We start from the raw sequence: 21,294 nt of genomic DNA, 5'->3' as shown, positions 1-21,294 counted from the left end.
TTACTGTTTCATATTTTTCAGAAGCTCATTATTTCTTTCTGCTGTGGGTGTGAGTGCTAAAAAGGCTCACATGCAATGTGTATCTGACAGCTCTGAAATATTAATGGTCCCCAGTGTAGGAGGTTGGTATAAGACGGCATAGTTACAGTACAAAGGGTGCCTTCTCGCCACTAGGCTTTATTAGCCAAGCTGTTAAATGAATAGATGGATATAGCTTGCGATCTTTCTTCATGCCTCCTGTTTTTACGCTAAACATCAAACCGCTTTTTTTTTCGTCAAACAATCCCCAACACATAAACGGATATTAGAGACATTCTCACATGTGCATGCACAGACACATGCATGGATGTAAGAGCTGTGCTGGGTTTTTCTGTGGGAGGACAAAGAGGAGGGCTTTGCTATCACTTCATTTTGTGTGGTCTTCACCATAAAAAAACACCCTGTTCTTTGACTGTGAAAAAAGCCTGTCTTCAATTTTTGGGAAACCCATAAAAGTTTTGTCGTTCCTTTCATATCGGCAGTGGAATTGAAAACAAATGCTACATTCTCCCCTCCTCTCCTTTGAACTGGCCAATTATGGAGTTGTGAAAATAAGAATCAGTCGGTAGATCTCTCCCCCTTCTCTTTTCTGCCCCCCTTTCCCTCTCTCTTTCTTCCTTGTTCACTCTTTTTTCCGCCTCCCCTCTTGTTTTTGAAGAAACCGAGAGGGATCACTGATGTCAAAGTCAAAACCAAGAGCATTAAGAAAACTGGCGAAATGCAATACAGCTGCAATCCGACATGACGCTAGAAAATAGGGCTGAGGAGCAGAAAGCCTCTCTCCCGTATTCCCAGGGCGCGCAACTGCTCCCGGCCTTGGCTTTGATCTCTTCAAAGCCTCCTGCCTCCTACTAGATGGAGAGTCTTGGCTGCTGCTCGCGAGCGCTGGAGAGAGGCAAGGGGGGGTGTTTTTTTGGGGGGGGAGCCGTCGTCTTTTCCTTTCCAGGGCTGAAATCAATCACGGTGCCGAGGCAATTATGTGTAATTCAACCCCAGCCAGATTAGTGACTCCTGTTACCTGAGCGACTGGAGCTCTGTAATCTGCGAGACACACGGGCCTCACCGGTAAAGGAGTAGCCAGGAACAGGCGAGGGCACTTGAGGGGAAGGAGGGGAATGAGGGAATAGGGAGAGGTGCTGAAAAGCAGGCTGCCATGCTGTTGTCCAGCAGAGCAGAAAATCGTAGCACAATGGAGTGATTACTCTTGCAGATGTAGCCATATTTATGACGAGGTGGATGGAGACAGAATGATGAGTGCCGATTGCCATGGAGCTCGCTAGTTAGTGTGCTAACGAGCCAGGTCGCCTTTGTGTTAAAACATGTGCGTTATGTCACTTCCACTGCGGCCCCAGTCCTCCCCCATTCACTACCCCGTCCCCCCGCCAGTGCCATATCTCTATCCCTCATGCCCTCCACAGTCGGCTCTGAAACGCAAGCTTGGCCAAGGCTCCTGCCCCAGGCGCCCAATTTACTACGGCTGGAGAAAAACTCTGTGGCCCCAAGTCACTGAGGAAAGCGACAGAGCTGAATGCCTCTTTCCTTGCTGCTGCTGCTGCTGCACTTCGTCTGATCTGTGCAACTGTTTCAGCGTCTTAACACGCAGTAGTGTAACAATTTACACCCTTCTGCTTTTTATATGGCTTACTGAGGAGATTTATCCCAATTATGTTTGCTCTTAGTTTAGGCAAATCTAAAACGTAGTAGGAGTTTGATGCTCATGACTAATACCACCCAGAGTACATTATGAGATTAGTTATTTGTATGTTTTTTAAAGCCCGTGCTATTTGGATTTGAGAAACAATTATTTGGAGGTTGTGTGGAGGGCAAAGGAAGCATATTATTGGACCTGTTAATTGGAAATATATGATCACTCTGTTTCTAGTCCTCCCTGTGTGTGTGTGTGCACTGATGTCACAGGGATGAGAACAAGGCTTTGTTTTTTCCTCAGCAGTCACTTGATGCAGGATGATGAAACCCACCAAGATATCTAGCAAGAACGTGTTTGCTCATCTGATGAGCTTGCCTTGTGCTCTGTTTCTTTTGATCCTCGGACTGCTCAGTCGGTGATGGGAGGTTCTTACTTTCCTCATGGGGTGTACACATTATCAGGTATACTGGCATATTATTAATAGAATCAATGTAGTTGATCAGGCACTTCAAGCCTTTTAAACAACAGGGAAGTGGAGATGACTCTAAAAATATAAAGGTCACACTGAATGGATTATGTGGCATCAATGGAGCCACCGTCCAGCTCAGCGGGAGCCCTTAAATCCACTAGCAGCCATAACCCACGGCTCAGGGGCCAGGTGACGCTTTTCATGTCCTCCAATGGACAGACATCACAGAGGCATCCTCCACTTTGAGCTGCCCGTCATCAAACAATGCATCAAAACATCAAATCAATCCACCTCCACAGTACCCCTATCTTTTGAGATGAAAGACGCTGAAATGTAAGTGACCACTGCACCCCCGCACCTCAAATCTACATTTTCCATTCTCCCATCGTAGACCATCTTCTTTCACAAGAAAACAACAAAACAGCAGAATAGTTGTCCATGTTGTTTTTGGTTTGAAATATTAAGTAGTGTCAGACCTGAGAATTGCACCTGCATATGGAATTTACATAGCGGGACACTATAACTACCCAGCAAATTCAACCCATCTTCACCATGAAGGCTGCTGAAAATGAGGAATATATGATGCATCTGCAATGTATCATCATTATGATTTTAATGTCATGCAAAAGAAGAAATTTTGTACAAACAGGTCAAAAAGCAAGGGGTCACCAGTCTAACATTGCTTTCCTTGTAAGTCGTGTCTGTATACGTATTTTGATGATCATTTCAACTTATCTGCTCAAAAAAGTCATTGATGAAAATGGCTACAGAAGTTCGTGTGCTTGCGGGAGCTGTTTTGTTTTTGTTTTTTTTTGCCTTTCTCCAAAAAAAGAATAAATGTGCATGGACAAAGTGGGATCTGAAATCAGTTCTTCAAATAAGTGATGTACACAAACTTTGTCTTAGTCTCCGTGCAGCATGCAAAAGGATAAGGTGGCGCAAAAGAACAATTACGTCTTGTCCAAATGAAAGCAATTTCTCAAGACTTCTCTGTATCTGTCAAGAGTAGATGGCCACGATGGCGTCTTCTTTTACTTTTTCTTTCAGACGTACGTAATTTTGCCTATGATGTCATCTACCGATGAAAGAACACATTATATAGACTCCCTTCAAATCATTTGATGTAAATGCACCTGATCCACATTTCTTTGTGGGGGGGGAGGGGGGCATTTCCAAAGTTTCCTTGACAATTACATAAAAACCAAGGGTAGACCTTCATGAGGCTCCCACTATCAATAAGTGCACCTAAGAGCTAAATTACAAGCCCAGCGTGCGCATTGTGTAGCTTATCATGTAGATCTGTGGCATCAGGTGCATGAATGTATCCTTTAATGATGCTGTAACCATTTGCCCTGAGCTTAAGAAGTCCCTTTTGTGCTCCAGAAAGTCATCATTAGCATTTCTTTACAGGTATTGGGATAAGCAGACGTTGTCTGTTGCCATGTTGTACATGGTCATTGTTTTGTATGTATTGAAACCCTGCCACAAAGCTAATTGACAGGGCGGACCTGTCATGTGACCGTTCAGCTCCTTCGAGAGGTTCTTGATGTGTTTCCTGCTCCTATGGGGATGGAGAAAAGCTATTTGTTCGAAGAGGATCAGATTTGAATAGCTTTGTGTGTTTCATTCAGATCTTAGCAGGGGCATGTGTGCCTTGTTAGAAAGAACCCCTAAAACGCACGGTTTGATTGATGACTAATTCCAAGCTGAAAGCCAGTTGTTGATACTCTTTACCAGTTAATCCCTTAAAACGTGGAATCACACCCGAACAGTGGGCTGCTGGTATTGTTGTACAGTCCATAATGTGAATAAGGTTTGCCATGTGATCCACAACCATGAATGTGCTGTAAAAGTAAATCATGCCTCATTATGATAAGCAGCCATACTGTCCTGAGATGTATTGCTTTGCCTTGTTGTTTGACATGTAGCGTACAAGCATCATTTAGAGAGAGTGTTTAGAATGTGCAGAAGGTGAAAAGAGCATTGGTCATGTGACTAAGGGGTGAAGAGTTCAGAACAAGGCCAGGACACAGGTGTCATAACACCTGAGGCAAGCGGGTTCCTGCTGACCTGCGCTTCAGAACACATTACATAACCAACAGATTTGACTGGATCAAAAGAAATGTCATCTGCAATATACAGACTTTTTTGTAAGTGATCGTGTTTTTCATAATATAAATAATTAGTGCAGGCTCACTAAACTATCAATATTTTTAATTCTTTCTATTCTTACACACTATGTGGGTGGGTGTTCATCTGTCTCAGTAAAATACAGAAGGAAAACTAGGTCAATACTCTCTACAGCTCAGGCAGAAGCAGCTCTCATTCAAATCAGCTCGCCAGCCACAATTTCCTTGTGTGTGCCATAGAAAACCTTCCCCACAATCACTGCACAGCTGCCCTGGCTTGCTTACTGTCTGCCCTCCTCGAACTCTCTTGCTAGCTAGCAATGCTAATATTTACCGCTTCCTTTCCATAGATGTAATGGGTAATGTTGCAATGAAACTAGCTAGCGCTTAGTGACTAGAGCACTGTCTCTAGCTCTCGTCTCCACAGGTAGAGACACACAAAGACCCCCACCAGACTCTATTTTCCCCCTCAACGCTGAGCTCCCAAATCCAAACTGACAGCCATTCATGCCCAGAATACCTGGGCGAAAGCTGAGGGGTGTGTGTGTGTGTGTGGTGGTGGTGGGGGGGGGCACTATCTAGGTGTAGCAGGCAAATCCGCTCTTGTTCGACAGATCTATGAAGCCTCTGCATAAGGCAACTCATCAGCACTTTTCTGCAGCGCATTTTCGCTCCCTCTTTCTCTCCATCGCCGCCATTGTGCCAAGGCTAACGCTTTAGCACACAAGCCACACCAAGTTAGCTTGTGCTGCGATTTTATTTGTGTACATCTCTCAGGGCCTTCGAGTGTTGTTGTTGAATGTGGATGTTGGCACCAGAGTGCTGCCTGGCATGAATGTAGCTACTCAGCAGACCAGAGCTGGCTTCTAATGATAAATCATGCAGTGTGTTAATGCAGCAGTGGAGTTGCTATAAATAGTTCTGGAGAGGCTTGCTGATTGATTCAGGAAGAAAAATAAAGCGTGCTCTAAAAGTGTTCTGCTTGTGGTCAGCTTTAAAGGCTGAGTTCAAACATCGGGCCCAGGGATTTAAATTCCCCACTCTCTGAAACACACAGCTGATCAGGTAGAGGAGCCTGTGACGCAGCTGAAGGCAGTTTGACAGACTGACGATGCCGAGGTACACCAGAGGTCTGTGCTCCTAGTGCTCATATATGGCACATATATGCTATCATGGTAGCAATTTTCAGTTAGCAAATCTCAATAGGACTCAGGAAATGTGGTGTTAGAGCAGTCATGTTCTTGTGGGGGGTATAGATGCCCAGCGGGGGCTCAAGTGTGTGTGCGGTCTGCCTTTGTGTATGTGTTTGCGTGTGTGCTTGCAGGCCTGCCGACAGTGGCACTTCAGCAGAATGTTTGCCCTTTCCTCAGTCCTTTGATGTGACCAGGTCCTGCTGTGATAATGAGCCCTGTGCCCCGCCGCAAGGTGAACATCCTGCAGTTCGCCCAGGGCTCTGCCAGAGCTGCAGCCCAACCCCCGCCACACACACAGACACACACACACACACACACACACACACACACACACACACACACACACACACACAGACACACACTCACACAAAGCGTGCAAGCACAACAGTGGAAGAGCCAACCTCACTCAGGGCTGATCAACTTCCACAAGGTGCTCGAGTAGTGTGAGCACAGCAATAATCCTTCATGTAGCAAATAATTCAATCCCCAAATCTATACCAGTTTTCTCAGTAGCAGAAAAATATCACCACAAAAATTTACATTAAAAGTGTTATAAAAAGGTGCTAAATTATTGTCCAACTCCACTTCCTATAGCAGCTTCAACATCAAAACCAAATTCTTCAAAAAAAAAAAACAAACGGATTGATTCTAACTTTTCTTTCTTCTCAACTCTTTCTGCTTAATTCATTGTAGCTTGATAGGGGGAAAACCAGCAGTTGGATCATTTGTAATGTTCTGTTTCTCTTCTCTTAGTTTTTAATAGCTCCGCGACATATAGAAATTAAGAGTTGAACATTTTAAAAAGCGGATAAAGTCTCTTCCTTTGGGGTAGCTCCATTTCACACAAATTATCCTCTGTGCTGAATGTCAGTACGAGAACTAGCGTGATTGGTTTGCTCGGAGCACACGCTTTCCATGCCAGCTGAAGGATGATGGGTAATCCACCTCGTCCTATTCAGTTGTGCTGCTGGTGGTGGGAAAGAAGACACGTGGCTGTTAATAACTCCTTTGTGTTCATATGTAGCATGTATGTGTTAAATTCATTAAATGCGTGGTTTAGTCCTTGATCCTTTCACCATGCAGCATGACCGTATTTTACATTATTTGCCTATTGAGTTGTTTTTTTTGTGTGTGTGTGGATTCCATGCCTAATATGTTGGTCGGGTGTGTCGAGGGGAAGTGTTTGACATGTGGTTTGTCCGTTTGTTTGAGAAATGTTTCTAAAGGATAGCGTGAAGTTTCCTAACATGATAAATTAGTGCTGAAACTTATCCACTAAAATGTTGAATAAGCGATACAAGCTTATTTATGTCATTCACCATCATTTCAAGTTTGTGACTTGATCTTTCATCCCTTTTGTGTTTTTCACATTTTTACGGAGTGGCCTTCTCCTTTAGTGTCACTGCCTCCCTTAAAATGTTCAACCGACTACTTTGCGGGATTTATGATTAAAATGCAGGGAGGAGGGAGAAGGAAAGATTGGGGGCTTCACAGATGTAAATTTCTCTCCAGGGTAGGCTTTTCCTGTTATTTGTAGCCTCCTCCACTCCCGTCCCTGTGGTTGGCTCCGCTTGTTCGTCTCATTACCCCGGGCACGTGGCGCTCCTCCACTTGCTGGCGGCCGGGCTTTCTTCTCCATTAATTGGGTTTCGTTACATTAAGCCCCCTGGACAAAGAGCCATCCTGCCAATAAAACATTCCATTTTTAGCACTCCACTCAAAGCTGGTGAGGTTCAACCCGCTCTACGAATGGTAATTGGTTATTTATTTAAGCTTCCTCAGGTTGGTCTCCACTGGATTTGGTAGTGAAAGAGGGGAGGAGGCTAATACAGTCGCTTTCTTTCCTATGCTGTAAAGTTACTGTACTATGGGGGAATTTTTGCTTACTTTGTTGGGAAAAGGTTGGAAAAGTTACACATAAACACACCTGGAATACCTAGTCTGAGGGTCTGTCCTGGACACACCTTTTTCTTCATTCAGTAATTTTGAGCAACACTTTCCACCTGTAATCTTTACTGGAAATGTCGTCACTGGAAACAGTAGCTAATCAGTCAAGCTGAGGAAGGTGTGCTCCTTCTGCCAGTGGTTAACAACAGCTTTAAATAATTTCCACAGATAGCCATTGTTTCATTTTGTTGGAACTTTACAGCAAAGTTTGAACAGATTTCATCCTTAATCTTTTTCCTCCTGTTCATATCCCAAGCTGTTTTTTTTTCTTCTGTGAACCCTTTTCCTCCAGAGTGCAGAAAATCCCACGAGTAGGTGAGGTTGAGTTTTGAAGGAGAAGGGGTGAGAAGGGCTTCTTAGTGAAAAGATTTAGCAGCATGGGAATCCATAGCCACCGCTCGTGCTGCCATCTCCCCAGCTGTTTGTGAAACACCTCACATGGTTTCTACACACTTGATTGTAGCTGCAGGCGCGAAGAGTCCTCATTGCATATAAATTACAGAAGTGGGAAGTGATTATTATAAAATTCCTGCTTTCCCTTTTTTCCACTCCACTCGGCAGAAGTGGTATAATTGAGTGGTGTACAAAAGCCGAGCTGTGAGGGGAGAGAGGGAGAGAGATGCTTAAAAGGCAATATAACTGGGATACTTCGTTACTAACTATACCACATGGACACGTGCTCAGGAACCATTGCAGGATGTTGGTGGAATCTGACAGAATACCAGCTCAGACTCGGGCGTGCCATCAGTAAATCCACCCTCAGAAAAAAACAAAAGAAAAGAAAAGAAAAATGTAACGTCCCATTTCCCTTCCCCACCCCCAAATTCAGACTGCACGCCAAGTCACTGGCTCCCTGTGCTGAAACATCCTGGAGTGTCTCCTCCACGGAGGGCTCCCTGCCAGCTTCGGTTCCGCACAATGAATTTCTCTTAAAACCACATCTGAGGGGTTCTTTAAAAAGGCCGGCCAAGGCTTGATATGAAATTCCAAATGCAACGTTTTCTTTTCAATCCTCACTGCCTCTATTTTTTTCTGTCCCTGAAAAATATGAATAGAAAGATCCTAAGCCTATTATTTCTCCTATACAATAAAGGGACCTCCAATATGGCTGCCCTCCATTGCCACATTATTGCTGCTGCTGCAGCTGCTGAAGGCTTTTAGAGTAGGGATGAGGATCAATTTGCTGCAACCTGGCATGACTCTGGTGGTTGTGGTCAGTTGATTGTCACAAACTAAATGCCACAAAATAGATAAAATGATGTCCTGCCTTTGTGTGTGTGAATTTGCCAAAACCTGCAAAGAGGCCAGCATGTCAGTACATCTCTGCTTTGAAGGATAAAATTGAATATTTTAGCGCATTGTGAATTGTAGCTGTGTCAATCTTGATATATTTTTGACATTTTTACTGTCGTATTAAGTTGTAAGAGGATTCCAGCTAACAGTTATCTGTATTGTTGTTTCTTACTATCCATGAATCTGTAATCAACGTAATTATCGGATATTCTGTTTCCAGTTATAGAAGACCGAATGGGTCAATTAATTGATTAGTCAGTTACATGAGGTTGGAAATGTTTCATTTCATGTATAGTCTCACTGGACTTTAAAGATTCACATACAGTAGGTCCAACTGAATTTCTATAAAATCAATGCCAAGGCCCAAAATAGGCTCATGTTCTGTAGGTTCCACTGTGGTTGTTTAAACTAGAAGTCAAACAGCACACAATATCATCACGTTGGGTGCTAAAGCAAGGACAAAGACATGACCGGGCAGACAAGGAGAAATATGCAGCCCTGTGACGCTTGCTAACTTGTTTCGTATGTAAGGCCAACTGGAAGAAAGCCTCATTGCTCCACCTCTTACAGCTCCAGAGGCAGACATACCTCCATCAAGAAATCGATTCGTCCATTGTTCGTGTAACTGGGAATACTAAATGGCCTAATTGATAGTTGACCGAATCTACTGGGCCTGTGAACCCACATCGTGTTTCAGTACTTAAAACTCCTAAATGGCAATTTATTCTTTTCTTGAAGAAGTTTACCATGGTTAGTTAGGGCATGCAGTTTGTGAAAATGTGTATCTAAATAGCCAGAAATTGGCCACAAAAGTTTTTCGCTGGTGGATTTTGCTACAATGGAGGCAGTTTATGAAGAAGTTGAGTCTAATGAGATTTGACAGCTATAACTGGGAAAAGCACAAAAGAGGCCGTCTCTTCTGTGGCAGAAGCTCTCGCTTTCATAGGTGCCCCGAAGTCCATCGCCGCTTTCTTTGAACAAATACGAGAGACTAACTTTAGTTTCCACCTGTTTTTTTTCTTTTCTTTTCTTTTCTTTTATTTTCTGTTCTGTCACCTACAAGCTCAAGAAGACTTCCAGCCGAAATGATAATCCCACTGGTTCTTATCACATTCCCACAGGATAACAAATGGGAGTGGAGAGGCGTAAAATAATATGGGCGAGAATGCTATCATTTAGCCTCTGGTGGAGGCCTGTCCCTGATGCCTTGGTCTGGTCAGCCTTCCTTTAGGCTTAACAGCCCTAAAGCCTTCCCCTCTGGAGGATGAGGTCTGACATTCCCACACTAAGAGATTATCCAGTCACCTTTGACTCTTGCTGACCTGGGTCAAGCAACCTCACTCACCTGTGCCAGCGTCAAAGCCTCCGCATCATGGCTGAAGTTTGAGAAGAGACTTCCTCTTGTTTTTATTTAAACTTGCAGTATTCGCAGTCCGAAAAGGTACAGTGGGGAGTAGCTGGTGAGAAAATCGTCATTCTAGATGATGAAAAGGAGAAAGAGGGAGAGGGATTGGCCCTGGAAGATGAGCTTCTCAGCTCAGTAATGAGTTGGACATGGACGGTGCTTCATGTGGTTTAAGAAATCTTTGGAAGCTCACCATGCCGCACATAGTGCACTTTGTGTTCCCAGTTAGGACGTTCCCAGAAGGTGGGGGGTCTTAAGTTGAGCGCGGTGCCAGTCAGTGAGAGGTTCTTGGAAATGCAGACATTCCAGTCACTGCTCTGTCCAAGGGTGTGTGTGTGAGTGTATGGTGGGAGTGGGCGAGGAGGGGCAGCAATCGCCACCTAACACTTAGGAATGTCGCCTTGGTGAACACGTCACCAGGAAAACACAGTAATAAAACTAATAAAGAACAGTCTCTTAGTAATGCATCTCCCCTGAGTTGTATTCTTTCATGTACCTCCAGCAACATTATAAATCAGGTGACGGGACCCGCAAGAGAATTTGATCACATTCCATGAACCCATCACCCAGCAATGCACTGGTGTCTCTGTGATTAGCCAAAGATCCTGTGGAGGTGATATTCTGACTGCAGCTCAGTTCTGGGCTCAGATGGTAAATAGTACATTTAGCATGGCTAAGCATTACCATGTGTTCATTGCTGCTGAAGCATGTAAGCACTGTTGGCTGGGGCCAGGATTTTTGGGCCAGGCTCAGTCTATTTTAGTTGTCAGGAGGCAGGTCTCTGAGTCAGCCAGGGATGGGGGCCTGTGGCCAGGCCACTGTTGACGTGATTATACCCCTGCATTAAGTACCGCTGCAGACATCTGTCTCACTCGTGCTCTCTCTCTCCATAGCCAACCCCCCTTCTCCTCCTCCTCCATCCCTCATCTCTACTTCCCCCGGCTCTTGCTCTGTAATGAACTCCCCTTATTCACCAGCTAATGACTGCCTTTGATCTCCCGCCTAAGACCTCTGCTCTAACTCTACCCTGCGAGTCTCCTTTTTTTTCTCCCTTCCCTTTGCTCTATTGCTCGCTCTCTCCTGTTTTCTCCCTCTGTTTTTGCGTCTTTCCTCAGCTGTCTCAAACATGCTCACACACCTCTTTGAGTAGTTTTTCCTCCTTTCTTTAGGGAACAGTGTTTTCACTCCTGCTGACCTAGACAAAACAAAGTTTTGAGGTGCTGGCCTCAGACTAATACAAAAAAGAAGCAATTGTAGGAATGTTTTATTAGCTGCTTTTTTTCTTGACTATACTCTTAAGCTACACCCACATCAGTAAAGAGGCTCGGAGGCACAATAGACCACCCGCACAGCATGTGCTGTACCAGTTCCCAGGTCATGTGTTAGGGAATGGGACATATTCTTGGAATTATGCAGCTTCAAACTCATAGATAATGTCATCACTTTCACATATATTTTTTTAAGCCTCTCATGTTTTTCTCCACAGTCCAACAAAGTTCCAGTGGTGCAGCCGTCCCATGCAGTCCACCCACTCACCCCACTGATCACGTACAGTGACGAGCACTTCGCTCCAGGATCCCATTCTGGCCATCACCCCCAGGATGCCAACAACAAACAAGGTAGACACCAAGTAATGAAAGCCACTGATGATGAGGGATATCCATAGTTAACCGGTTAACTACCTAGAGCATTTTTGAGAGGTTATGCATGTCGGCCTGTGGGTTAATTTGCATACACCCTCCGCTAATGGATTTGCTACTTAGCAGCCTGAGGTAAAACGTGAAGTGTGCCAAACGAAGCTCAGTGAGGGACCATTTCATCCAGAAAAAGCAACAAAGTCACATGTAAATTGTGTGCTGTTTCTCTTCAGTTTAGTAGTAGTTGTAGCACTATGCTACCACGTTAAGAACAAGCACCTGGCTGAGTCTGGATGGCTCGCAGCCAAATATCACATTGCTGCTAGACTGCTAGTTTTGCTGCTAATCATTGTGGTGGGGGACAATGAATCAAATGGCAAGTCCAGTATTTGGATGTCATGCCATTGAAAGCTGTGATTGAGTGCTTTGAGAAATACACAAAGGTTGAGCTACAAGACCACCTGGCAAAGACAGAGAAGCTTGCTTTGACCACTGACTACTGGTCATAGCAATGGGGCTTCAGTTTTGTGGTATCGTTGTTCCTCGTGTTCAGACTCCCTTTAGAAAATCAATGATTTTAGTGCAGCAGTGTCCATCAGTCTACCTGGTCAGACCTGGCTCTGGAGCTCCCAGCAGTGTGTTGTGCTCCTGTTCCTTTCCTGGAATCTGCTGTCCTGCTGCAGCTTCTCTGTATCCGCTGACAAGAAATGTCACAGTATAGCCGGGTCCAAGGTTTCTGGCCAATGGCTGAACTGCTGGTCACGCCGGCTGGAGCTAAAGCAAATTGCAAGCAGCATGAGTTCCGTAGTGCTCTTACATCACCTTTTAGTATCGTCTAAGCTTGCTTGGAACCTGGACAGAGGTGATTGCAAAAAAGGTACTAACTCTACCGGAACACAAAACAACCTAGTTGATACCTTGCAGTGAAAAAAGGTGAATGAATACTGATTCCAGCAAAGTGAAAATCAGCGGGGTTTGTTTTTTTTCTCATCACTCAACCTTCCACCTTACTCTTGGGAATTGGCAAAAATGCCCTGAATAGTGATCCTGATACAGAGAGGTGCTGGATTGATTGTCCGAGCTTTAACAGCCTTTTATATCCTCTAAAGCAAATGGGATTAAACTGGTTTTATGAAGCCCTCTAGCTTATATAGTTTAAAAATAAAGGGATTAATGAAAACATCATTTTAAAAAGGCTGAATGATGATCTAAATATAACTAAACCAATACCTGAGTGTAGTATTGCCCCCCCCCCCCCCCGGTCTGAAAACACAAACGTCAAAAATAGATTATCAAACCAAAATATGTCACATCTAAGTCATCCTTTGTTCCTGCTCAATGAACTCATTTGAAGCTGCTTGTGGGATGGCACACACACAGCTCTGCTGCCCTATTCCTCTTTACACTTTGCCTCTCAGTAACAACATCAAGCTACCACTGACAGCTGCAGAGGAGCTCCTCGGCAGTTTGGATGAGCTCCTCAGCCCTGCACAGCTGGAGATTTTGGCAGCTTCTCACGAATACGAAAAGACGTGAGCCCTCCATAGTTTTTGTCCCACACCTTTTCTCTTCTTTTGGCTTTCTTCTCCTGCGGCTGCCTAGTTGAAAAGCAGAGGAGGGATCAGACAGGATGAAGGTGATGATGATGATGATGAGGCTGGGAGGTTCTGAGGGACCAGCTAAAAATAACAACGTAGAACTGAGATCACAGTGTATTGAGATGAAGGGAGTGAGACACATAAAGAAACTGTGTTCCACAAATGTCAGAGGAATCATGCATCAGACACATTTTGCTGAATATTTTTCAACTGGAAGCAGGAAATAATTGTGTTGACATCGAAGTGAGCGACTTAATAGACCATCCACATGTACAATTTTAGAAATGTGTTTGAATTTATGAAGCCTTAACCTTAATTTTTTTCTGTTCTTGTTGCAACTCTGGAGACATCCAAGTTTTTAACAAACACTGAGGAGCAGAAATGGCCCCTGCAGGACTTTTTCTTGCTATTTTCAATCTTTGCATTCGAAGCCCAACAGCGATCCGTGTCCAAGCGATCCAGTTGCAAAATTAGTTGCAAATGATTTCTCTAGACATATATTCATGTGTGTCAAACTATGCTCAAGATGCTTAAACCAAAAACCTCACTTATTCTCTTTGTGCTCTCTCTCTCTTTCTGTCTGTCTCTCTCTCTCCCTCTCTCTCATATCGACCAATAGCTGCTCTGCCCTCCTCAGTGGGCTCAGACTTTGATCTGCTCGTTAATTATGAAAAACAATCATGGATTTTCTCATTAGGAGAGCTAATATGCGCAGGGCTGCATCGCCGGTATAAGGTCGAGCAGAGGGCCTTTGAACATTTTACATTTAAACCTTATTCTATGGTATTAAAAGGAATTTTCCATGGGAACGCATGCACGTTTTAGTCAGTACTTTTACATGACACATTACACATTACATTTTAAAAATATGATAACCCTTTTCTGTTCAAAGTCAGGCACGCAGCTTGCCAACTTGTTTGTTATGTGGTGCGAAATATCAACCAGAAAAGCCTGACCAGTTGTACTGTAAGGGGACATACGAGAGATTCTTCTATTCTTCCTCGGTTCTTGCATTGTGGGACAGCCACAGTAGTCCACTTAACTGGCATATGTAACCCCACTAAATCAGGACGTTGACACAATGCGATAAAAGTCAACTTACTGTATTAATTTGACTAAAAAACTGTTCTAAAAAAAATATACATTTTAATCTGACTAAAATCGTACTTTTCTTTGTTGGACAAACAGACTTGGATAACACACTATTTTGGGAATTGCTAATTCCGGGTTGTATGTGCTCCTAACGACCCACTTGCTCTTGTGAAAACAACCCAGAACAGATGAAGTGAGCAGTTTACTGCTGTCTCAGTTTAAGGAGCAGTCCATTTTTCTTTAAAAATATTTGAATAAAACTTAGCCATTTGACGGGGATGAACAGTGACCTTTTCATCATGTGATATAACAAATAAGCCACAAGAAAGTCTGATTGCCAGCCAAACAAGGGCACAACTCCACCTCCCAGTACAACAGTGGATTCGTCCCTGGTTCTTGTATTCTGGGACAATGACAGTGTTCCTATTAAATGGCCTAATGGAGCTTTAACTACAGCTCAACTGCAACCCTGCATGTAACCCCACTGAATGAGAATCATCTTGCTTGTCTTGCTCGATGATGGTGTGTGATGTGATGCTGGGTGTGAATGTGGGAGAGTAATTAGCCACCTTAGGGGTGTGAGTGACAAGGTTAACACACTGGGGCTCTCTCCTCCTCCCGGCCGCCTCACCCCTTGCCTCCTTCTCTCCTGCCCTCAGGAGGGCCCTAAGGAGGGTGAGGGGGTGGATTAGTGGGCAGGGGGTAGTGCTATGCACGCTATGAATCTAGCGTTGCAACACTGGCTTTAGAAATATAAGCCCCTCACTCGCCCTGCCTCTCTGAGGAGGTAGGCCCCTTCAGACCACAGCGTGGAGAGAGAAAGAGGAAGAGAAAAAGATAGAGACCGGGAGAAAAGGCTGGCTCCAGGAGGGATTAGAGGATGGTGCTAATCTGGAGGCATTTGCCCTTTTTTCTTTGTGTGTGTGTGTGTGTGTGTGTGTGTGTGTGTGTGTGTGTGTGTGTGTGTGTGTGCGCATGCATGCATGCTTATGTATGTGTGTTTTTTGTGTATGTGTGTGAGCACGCGTGTGGACCCATTCCTCTTGTCCATGTCTGAGCACTTGATATTCTGATTTCTGCAGACTATCAACATCTACATTTAAGATCAGAGCTATGTTGAACACAAAAACTCAATTCATTGGAGACTTTTTTCAATTCAGCTGAGCCTATCGGCCCTTTCTCACTAAGTCTTCTTACAAAAAAGGACCCCTTGACCTTGAAACCCAGTAGGAACAGGCGAGCTGGAGATGGAAGAGCTTAGTCCTGAAGATCCACCGGCGGTTAGTCCAAGTCAATCCCGTGTCTACAGGGAGAGCTGCAGCTTGTGCCACAAAGAAGAAGCCTCAATTAACCAGCTTTAAGATGCTGAAACACACTGGGAAGGACTTAAGCTGAGCAGGGAAAATATGATCCTTTTCTACTGATTTGATAAAATGAAGTCAAGAGGCATGTTCAAGTACTGACATGTGCGCTGTCCGTGATTTGTAAGGTTTTTAAAACATTGTTGAAGAAAAATCACAATCATCCAGTGTTTTTGGAGCTCTTTTCTTCGATCGATTGTCAGATAGAAAGTCCATAAAAATCTACTCATCATACCTCAGGTTTTCTCCTGATTCTGAGTGAGGCTCAGGTAGAAATGCTACAGTTTAAATTAGTGTAGTTTGCTGTTTAGAAACTCATTGAAATAATTAGAAATGTAGTGTAATGAGTGAAATTATAGACTGAATTTAATTGATTGTGGAAGCAATTTGACTTGTCAGCCACATCATTATCTGGTAAAAGTCTAATAATGCTTATCAGATCAGGGCATCTTTAGTTTATGAGGACTGTGTTTTCAAGACTCATGGCAGTAGAGTAACTGAGTTCCAATGCAAATCTAAACCATCTTAAAGACAACATTTCAGACAAATATAGATATTTCTCCCTCGACTCTGTTTAACAAAAGAAAACCCCAGATGCCTCCAAGAAGGGTGAATATCTCAGTAACTTTGCCCTTTGACCTCTGAGCTGTTTTCAGTTAATACTTTAGTTTCTATATAATTCTACAATATGGGATGGCCACAGAAAATGTGGCCAAAATCTCAATGAATGAGATCGATGCATGAAAATCTTCCTCAGACTTCTGAGGACACAGATTTCCCTTTTTTTCTACTTTTGAGTTGAGCTGATCTCAGCTTGTCGCACGTCTTCCTACTGTATCTGCTCTGCAAATGACATAAAGAACAGGGCCGCTGCCCCTCAGCAGTCTTCTGGAAGTTGGCCAATCAGAAGAAGGGGGAGGGGTCTAAAGTGACAGGCTTGTTTCAGACACAGGATGCATTGAGGAGCTACATAAAGAGCCAGAATAAGATTAACAATGATCTTTTTGAGTCCCAGAATAAAATTATAAAGATAGAAATGAGCGTGAGGTCCTTTCTGACACAAGCAGCTGTACTGAGACATTGCTGGCAACTGGTATATAATTTGCAAAGTTATTATAACCTCAAGAAGTTTGGTGTGGAAGTTTGGTTTTCCAAACTCATGCTGGTCAATTCTTAAACAGTTCAGGGATTTGATAACCAGCCTTGATGTTTAGTTATGTCTATACCTCTAGATTCTAACATATGGCTGCCGTTGTTTGTGTAGGAATGCCGAGGCATCACCCTGGACCAGACATGCCCAACTTCTACTCCCTGTCTCCTGGAGGAGTGGGACAGATCACGCCACCACTTGGATGGTGAGTCAGGCAGATGAAAACCAATGCATGCACAGTTGATTCATGTAAACAAGACACAATTGCGATCATTTTTTTCACATCCAATGTAGACAAACACTTAGTGAGGTGAATGGGGGAATGCTAGCTTGCGGCAGCAGCAGCCCACATGGGGAGGTCTCCCTCTGGCTGTTCCTGCTATGCTGCAGCAGCTTCAGCCACACTCCTCCTCTGTGTGCCCAGCACATGTCAAACACATCACCACATACGTGCCCCCGCATAACCAGATGGCTGCTTAGCCCCATCAGAGTTTTCTGGAAGCACTTCTCTCTGCGAGCCTCTCTTCATAGTTGTGAAACACAGTTCCGTATCTAGGACCCCTTTTCTTTCAGACTTCTTCTTTGCATTTTCCTTTTTCTGTGCTTTAAAAAAAACACATCAACATAATTACCCCCTTTTTGTCACTATCTCTTTCTAATGTTAGTCGGATGTTTGGAAAGACGCTGAATGAAGCCAGATGTAGTTGCAGGATCAGACGTCAAGCCCAGAAGTTCTCCTCAGTCCTCCTCAGAACCTTTTAAGTTTAAACCCTACTGTATTTCAGCTAGCAGTTTGAATTGGGAACCTTCCTGATTTTACACTTGAAGAACCTCTGATGTTAGATCCTTAGTGATAACATGAACACAGCAGTCCCTGGAACTGACAGAGAAGCGACTTATCAATCCTAAACATTGCTGATAACTTCTCTTCCCGTATCTCAAGAATCACTTATTTCAAACAGAATTGAAACAAATACCGGTACTTAAGACCACAGTCATTTCCACAACATATTTGTCACCACAACAGTGTTCGATGCTTCATTTGTTTTTTTGTTTTTCTTACTTGATGTGCAGTATAGCATGTGATCTTGACAACAGTACTCAAGCATTTCATTGTGGAGAGATGGAGAGAGTGGTTGATGACACCCGTGCTTCACGACATGAAGACAGAGTTCTAAAGTTAAATATCTGGAACTACAGTCAATGATAATGTTCCCAGCATCGTTATCTTAAATGTTGTATCATTCAAACTTCATTTCAAGTATCTGGCATTGTTGCAAAGGGTTTGTTTCCTTGAGAGATTTTGTTTTTGTCTCTAAGGGATTGTAACTTACTCCTCCCTGTCTTTATTTTCCTGGCTAATGAAACGACATGTTGTTGCAGGTTCTCACACCACATGGTGCCAGGACCCCCGGGTCCTCACGCCACAGGAATCCCCCACCCGGCCATCGTCAACCCACAGGTCAAACACGAGCCTCTGCATGAAACAGACATCATGCACATGTGAGTCCTGTAAACTTCAACACACTTTCTAAAGCTTGAGCCACTGTTTTTTTCCCTTCAACCCTGAAATATTCAGAGACGACATACTTCCAGGTATTTGTGCACTCCATCACAACAGTCTGCCATTGCTGAACAAACCCTCTGTCAGAGCCTTGTTCCCTTGATGTGAGCAGATAATCAGCAAGGGCCCGTGCTCTGCTGATAACAGGCCTCTGCTTCATTTGGCCTCAGGGATCACAGCGCACTTACCCAGCAACAGATACAGGTCCAAGATTAATGCTCAACTGAATTCACATTCCCAGTGTCACGCAGTAGGAAGTGCTGTGAGCACCCTGAAGTGGTGATCACTGATATTTCCATTATTCATGGCCATCCTCATACCAAGGCTGTAATAGTATCAAAAAAAGTATTAGAAAGTAAGTTCAGAGCTGAAGCAGATTGCTTTAGTGTGTGAGTTCGAGCATTTGGTTTTAAGCAATTGCCAATGTGCTGTGGATAAGAGGGTTTGGTTGCCATTACTGGTGAAGTAATCTCTCCGCATGATGGGCTGCGACTGTACATGATTAAAGAGGCAGGGGCCCATGGCGTGGCAGCCCCGCTCACGCTGCCTCGCCATTGGCTGAGAGCAACCAGACCCTTGCTGCTTTTGTCGCCATTGCACCACCACAGTTTCCCATCTTCTGTTACAATTCTTCCATGTTTCCATTGTTTTAGATTCAACAATTTGTTCCTTCATCTTTACCTCCTCTGTGCTGTTGTCGGGTTTTTGTTTCTCTAGGAAACCCCAGCACGAACAGAGAAAGGAGCAGGAGCCTAAAAGACCGCACATCAAGAAGCCGCTTAACGCCTTCATGCTCTACATGAAAGAGATGCGTGCAAATGTGGTCGCAGAGTGCACGCTGAAGGAGAGCGCTGCCATCAATCAGATCCTGGGACGAAGGGTAGGTCACATAGTTGGCGGACCCTGATACTTGTTCTTGCTCTCCCCGATTTTCTCTCTCCTTCATCTTTGTTGATCGAGTAAAATCACCGAGAGATCACAGTCCAACCCACGAAGAAAGAGCCTGCCTTTTCCAGGTCCACTTAGTTTGGAAAGTACAAAGCTCCCTCTTTCTTTTGACATTCAGTCTTTTATGAACACGTTGTGATTATTTTGATACTGATTGCCCCAGCCAATTACTTCCCTTAGCAGCACAGATACAGACTGCCTATCGAACTGACATTTAATCAAATTGGCCTTAATAAAATATGCCTGGATAATGGCACGGTTGGAAATGACAAAATTTGTTCCTTTTGAGGATTGGGAAAAGAGTGGAACCACAGAGCCATGTTAAAAGCCTTAACGAATAGGCCTGGCGGTTGAGGCAGCCAGCCACAGCAAAGCCGAGTTTGTGGCCTGTGTAGGGTAATTGCTCACTGACATAGTTTGAATAAAAAGCACTCGCTAAATTGGAACCAGTGTTTTGATATGAAATCAAAGTTTTTTTCCTTCTTTTTTTTCTCCCTCTCGCTGACTCGTGTGTATGTTAATCTCTTCATCATGTTCCCCCTTTCTTCTTTGTCTCTCCTTTTCCTCGATTTTTTTTCTTCACCAAAGTTGAAAAGGCTTTTATTTCTCTCTTCACCAAAACACCAGCACACTTTCCATTGCAGGGAACATGCAAGTGCATGCCAGTAATTGACTGTATGCTATTTTTTCCCCTAATCTCCTTTGTACTGAAACAGTGGCATGCTTTATCTCGGGAAGAGCAAGCTAAGTATTATGAGTTAGCCCGCAAGGAACGGCAGCTCCACATGCAGCTCTACCCAGGCTGGTCTGCTCGAGACAATTATGTAAGTATCAACAGAACAGATTTGCAGAGGTGCGCGTGAGAGTGTGTGTTTGTTGGTTTTTTGTTGTTGTTGTTGTTGTTGATGTCAGTATTGCGTGGCTTGTTCTTTAAATGACACACAATAGCGACCGACACACACACTAATTCACACTCTGCATGCTAATAGGGTCCATTTGTGGACTCTTTGTTTCAACCTAATGTGTAATTCATAACACTGGTTCACTGTCATATTACCATCCACACTAAAATGGATTGTAGTATCATGGACACTATTATTGCCATAGTGAGTGAAAATTGCTTGGTATTGGTTATGCTACTCTTTGATGTTTCAAAGCTGTAGCTGGATCATACATATAGCATTTAGCAACCTTTGCCTTTCCTAGCTACACATTTTTCTTTGTGAATGCAGGACATTGAGTGTGATTTTTGTTTTTCTGTGTATGTGGTTTGGAAGTTGTCGAAACCTGTCTCTGAGAATGTGGTGTGCGTGAATTTGCGAGAGAGCACCAGCCTTTATTAAAAGTGTGGCTCCGGCACTCACATTCACTCCACCACCAAAGTGCTTTGTGGTGTTTATCTGCCTCCCCTCGGACACCGACAGCATCCCCCCTCCTTCTGCCTCCACTGCTCCGCTACCAAAATGCCTCGCTGAGGGGGAAGCTAAAGATACACCGTATCAGCTAGTGACAGTTAGCCCAGTTCCTGCTAATTTCTAGCTTTGTTTGACAGGTGGAAAGAAAGTAGTGGAATAGTTCTCAATTAGGCACAAACAATATATTTATAACAGGCAGCACATCATGCCTGGAAACACCCAAAATAGGTAACACACTGGCATGACGAGTGTGTAGCATTCATAGTTTTGCTGTGTACCCCGTCTCTCATCCTTCCTCTCACCCACTCTCACTTAGCCTCTCTTCTTCCCTGTCTGCCGCAGCAGTGGAAGGCAGATTAGCTCATGAATAAGTGGATTAGCAGACTTTGCAGCAGGAAACCAAAGT

The 21,294-nt window shown here is 44.0% G+C and overlaps 1 protein-coding gene across 6 annotated transcripts in view; it reads left to right on the top strand.

The window, feature by feature from the left end:
* The window catches only part of lef1 (lymphoid enhancer-binding factor 1), a 41,683-nt gene that overhangs the window by 11,957 nt on the left and 8,432 nt on the right, over window positions 1-21,294 (top strand). For all 6 annotated transcript variants that reach the window (XM_086211671.1, XM_086211670.1, XM_086211674.1 and 3 more), the window contains exons 4-8: window positions 11,610-11,742; window positions 17,076-17,166; window positions 18,345-18,464; window positions 19,243-19,405; window positions 20,190-20,297. In XM_086211671.1, the coding sequence (XP_086067797.1) occupies window positions 11,610-11,742; window positions 17,076-17,166; window positions 18,345-18,464; window positions 19,243-19,405; window positions 20,190-20,297 (615 nt within the window). The remainder of the gene's footprint in view (window positions 1-11,609; window positions 11,743-17,075; window positions 17,167-18,344; window positions 18,465-19,242; window positions 19,406-20,189; window positions 20,298-21,294) is intronic.

The sequence above is a fragment of the Aulostomus chinensis genome, chromosome 8, assembly GCF_037954235.1.
Source record: "Aulostomus chinensis isolate RoL2024-O1b breed Wild chromosome 8, RoL_Achi_v1.0, whole genome shotgun sequence".
Classification (NCBI taxonomy): Eukaryota; Metazoa; Chordata; class Actinopteri; order Syngnathiformes; family Aulostomidae; genus Aulostomus; species Aulostomus chinensis.
Note: the sequence above shows the minus strand (reverse complement) of the source record. Positions and strands in the feature narration are given on the sequence as shown.